Source organism: Topomyia yanbarensis, chromosome 1 (genome assembly GCF_030247195.1).
Source record: "Topomyia yanbarensis strain Yona2022 chromosome 1, ASM3024719v1, whole genome shotgun sequence".
NCBI lineage: Eukaryota > Metazoa > Arthropoda > Insecta > Diptera > Culicidae > Topomyia > Topomyia yanbarensis.
The window spans coordinates 151,234,013-151,237,487 of NC_080670.1; the positions used below are offsets into that span (position 1 = coordinate 151,234,013).

Sequence of the window (3,475 nt, forward strand, 5' to 3'; positions counted from 1 at the left end):
TGCAAAAGACACTATATTATCATATTCTCATCGATGAATTTCTTATAATTGTCTTTTTCTTTTTCTATGCATTGGTGAATGATTCAGGGTGGGCTTTTTCGGATAGGATTGATTACTTTAAAAATCGAGCACTTACTCATTAATATTAGCAATGGATTGCTTTTCGACTTCGCCTAACCAGAATACAGCACTAGCTTAACACCAGATTTCGTTTGACCACTTGTTTGCTTCGGAACACAAATCGTGTTGCCGTCTTGGGTCTAGTGTCAACCAGATGGTAAGTTCTCCCTAGGGAGCAATATAGCACAGTGCGTTCAATTATTTTTGAGACACAAATGAAGTAACAAATCGAACCCCAGTAAGAACATGGACAAAACCAATAGCTTGTCGCAATAAACCCAAGAGAAAAAAAAATATTTCCCATGCATTGAACTCGAACTTTCAAACCATATACTGCAAAGGTCGTATAAGCTGAAACCTGTCTAGTTACATTTTTTCCGCTCTCGATCTCTTCATGACGGAATTTATAATATGCGGAACAAACTTGCGTATGCCGGCTGTTGGGTGATCCACATACCAAATTAAATACTTATAATTCGTTACTCAAATGCTTGGTCTGGTGCTAGTCAGTGCACATTGCTTACTCAATTTTCAGTTTTACCGCATTATTTCGCTACGCCGTTTAGCAAATTTTGTCCAACCATTGAAGGTTAATCATTATTCACGGCTGGTGGTATGACAGTCGGGTGCCGATCTAGTTCTCAGCTCGGCGAGTAGAGCAATATGTTGAAATAGTGCGGAGTGTCTGCCCTGCTTTTTACTATAAAGTCAGACTATTTTCCGCCGATAGACTAAATACGCCGATACGATTGCACATACCGAAAGCGAGAGTGAATATATAATTTCGTACCGATTTTTTTCCCGAGCGAGCAAAGTCAAGTCGAGAGGCTGAGGGAGGAAAACAAGTTTTCTTACTTATTACAGCATTGAAATCGCTTGTCCAAGACATTTCCTAGTTGCCCCCGCTGCTGGTGTGTGCTGGTAAACAGCAAAGCAGAAACGAGGGCGTTTTTATAAAGAACGCTCATGCGCACTTGCGAGCACAAACCAAGAACCCACGGAAACACGGCACCGTGGGGAGACATGACATGGCATTTGCTGAATTTCAGTTTCAGGAAATCGTGCAACGGTCATGAATTGCGGTGAACTATTTTCAAGTTTTGTTATTTGTCAGGCATGGTTGAGCTGGGGAGTAGTGAAAGTCAGTAAAATCAATCGGTTGGGAAAATTGCACACCATCAAATAGGTGCTCTAATGAATGCAATCGGTTAGGCGCTAATTGGTGAAGGGGTGCTTTCTGAGTGAATTGTTTCTTTTTCGATAATGAATAGCAAAATGAAATTATAATGTTTGAATTTTTCTTATTTTCAATCGATATGCAATTGAATTTTTCGGGCAGCAATGAATCAATTTAGGGAAGAATAGTATCTTGGTTAAAACGGGGAGGGGGGTTCTTTAAATAAGATTCAACTACTATAGCGTGGACAAAAATTATCCACTGGACCTCTCTTACGTACTTATATCACAACAGGCAGTAACTCTTACTCGACTACTAAAACGAACAGTGAACAGAATACATGCAAATTAGAAAGGGGGTAGGAAATTCCAAAGGATCTGTGGTAAGGGAGAAGAAGGAAATCCTTTGAGGTTCAATAGTTTCACATATTATCTCTCTATCTCACACACACGATCGCTATCTTTCTCGTACTCTCTTTGACTTGCATTCAGTATCGCTAACCTAAACTTTGTTGAACGAGTAACTGAAACCATCTGGAGTTCTGTTCAGCTGCAGTTTGCCTGGTGGCTGGAATCGATGGGGAGCCTGAGTAGTCCAATCCTGGTGTTGCTGTGGACCAGCCTGGGCATGATTGTAGTGACTATATTGCGGAGCAGGAGCTACCGGTGCTGGGGCTGGAACTGGACGATAATTATGGACCGGAGCTGGTGCTGGAGCTGGAGCCGGAGCCTGGCGCGAGTGTTGTTCGCTGAATGATGGATCGTTCCAGCGAGGGTCGTACTGTCCATCGTCATAACCCTGGTTATCAAAGCTGCGTCCACTGCTGCTGAACTGTGGCTGGTACTGCGGCTGTTGCTGGTACTGTGGTTCCGGCTGGTACTGAGCCTGTGGTTGGTACTGAGGCTGAGGAGCAGCATGAGCTGGAGCAGCTGGTGCTACTGGAAGATGATCACCAGATGCTTGGAACCTTAAAAGATTTCAAAATTTCAAAGCTCAGCTTTTTTTTGTTTGGGATGTTTCAGTATAAATGAAAGTAAAATTTAGGACTTAGGAGAATGATAATTCTAACTAAGCTATTAGCACAACCGAAAAACTTACCCATTCTTTCCAGCGACGTAGGAGACAGTCTTTCTTTGTCCAGATGGATCAAGATAGCTGTAGGATCCACGACGGTTACCATCGGCATCCGTTTCCTCTTTGAAGTTAGTTCCATCTTCCTGGTCGTATGCAGCACCAAACTTGCCGTCTCCGGAAAGATAGCGCTGTTCACTCAGGATAGCAGCAGTCTTCGGATCCCGATTGTAACCACCTTGGTATTGGGCGGCTGCTGCTACAAGCAACGTTGATACCAATATCTTCAAAACACATAATAAAAATAGCAATAATTAATACATGATAACTAAATTCGTTCACTGAAGCTATTTTCCCGGAAGTGATTGGAAGTTTGTTCACATTATCGAAAAAATATGTCCAAACACATCATAAGATGACTCTTTACTAAATTTATTAAACACAGTAACACTCACAAATCGAAACATTTTAGTAGTTTTTACTATTCCTTCGTTTCGAAATAATCGAAGAGGTTTCCTTGTGTGGTAAACTGCTTTTCTGCTGGAAAGCCTATACTTGTTAAATACACACGCACACTCTCGGTAACAGATCCTGATCCTCGGAAGCGGACCAAGATACTGATAGATTCACGGCAAAGAAAGAACTAACTTTGGCCGGGACAAGCTAGTGGCTTTTATACGAGGAACCAACGATGGTCAAACCTTGGGAACGAACGTGGGACTCGCGAGCGAGTGCGCTGGAGCCAAAAGCCACCCACCTCCACTGCACTATCGCAGCCTCTTTGCGCTTTTGCTTCGGCTTTACCTAGACTAGTAAAAGAGAACAGAAAGGCGACTTCGGTATACTCTCTAGCCGATCGGCCAGCAAATAGTTAGTCTGTTCTACTAACTCATCGCGAGAAGTGGGCATGGCAGAATATTTGGGTAATTCATCGCTTTAGACAGAAAGACGCTACGGTGAATGTCTCACGCTTCCTTTGAAAGTTTCTCACTGCAACACTGACTATCAAGCGCACCTATATTTGGTAATGGAAAGAATATTTGCATTAGAAACAATTTGAGTAACTTTAAAACTTTGATTGGGCACTATTTTCACTAATTTCGACCC

The 3,475-nt window shown here is 42.4% G+C and overlaps 1 protein-coding gene across 1 annotated transcript; it reads right to left on the reverse strand.

The window, feature by feature from the left end:
- Nucleotides 1-1,401: 1,401 nt before the first annotated feature.
- LOC131677239 (cuticle protein 2) lies at nucleotides 1,402-3,019 on the reverse strand. Its single transcript, XM_058956963.1, has 3 exons — nucleotides 2,824-3,019; nucleotides 2,396-2,652; nucleotides 1,402-2,264 (listed from the first exon to the last, which is right to left on the reverse strand). The coding sequence occupies exons 1-3, from the start codon at nucleotides 2,833-2,835 to the stop codon at nucleotides 1,799-1,801; spliced, it is 735 nt and encodes a 244-aa protein (XP_058812946.1). The 5' UTR covers nucleotides 2,836-3,019; the 3' UTR covers nucleotides 1,402-1,798.
- Between the last annotated feature and the right edge of the window lie 456 nt (nucleotides 3,020-3,475).

Bases quoted from the DNA above. Each gene is read 5' to 3' on its own strand.
- LOC131677239 (XM_058956963.1), bottom strand. The intron at 2,265-2,395 runs GTAAGTTTTTCG...AAATCTTTTAAG, and splicing joins TACGTCGCTGGAAAGAATGG to GTTCCAAGCATCTGGTGATC.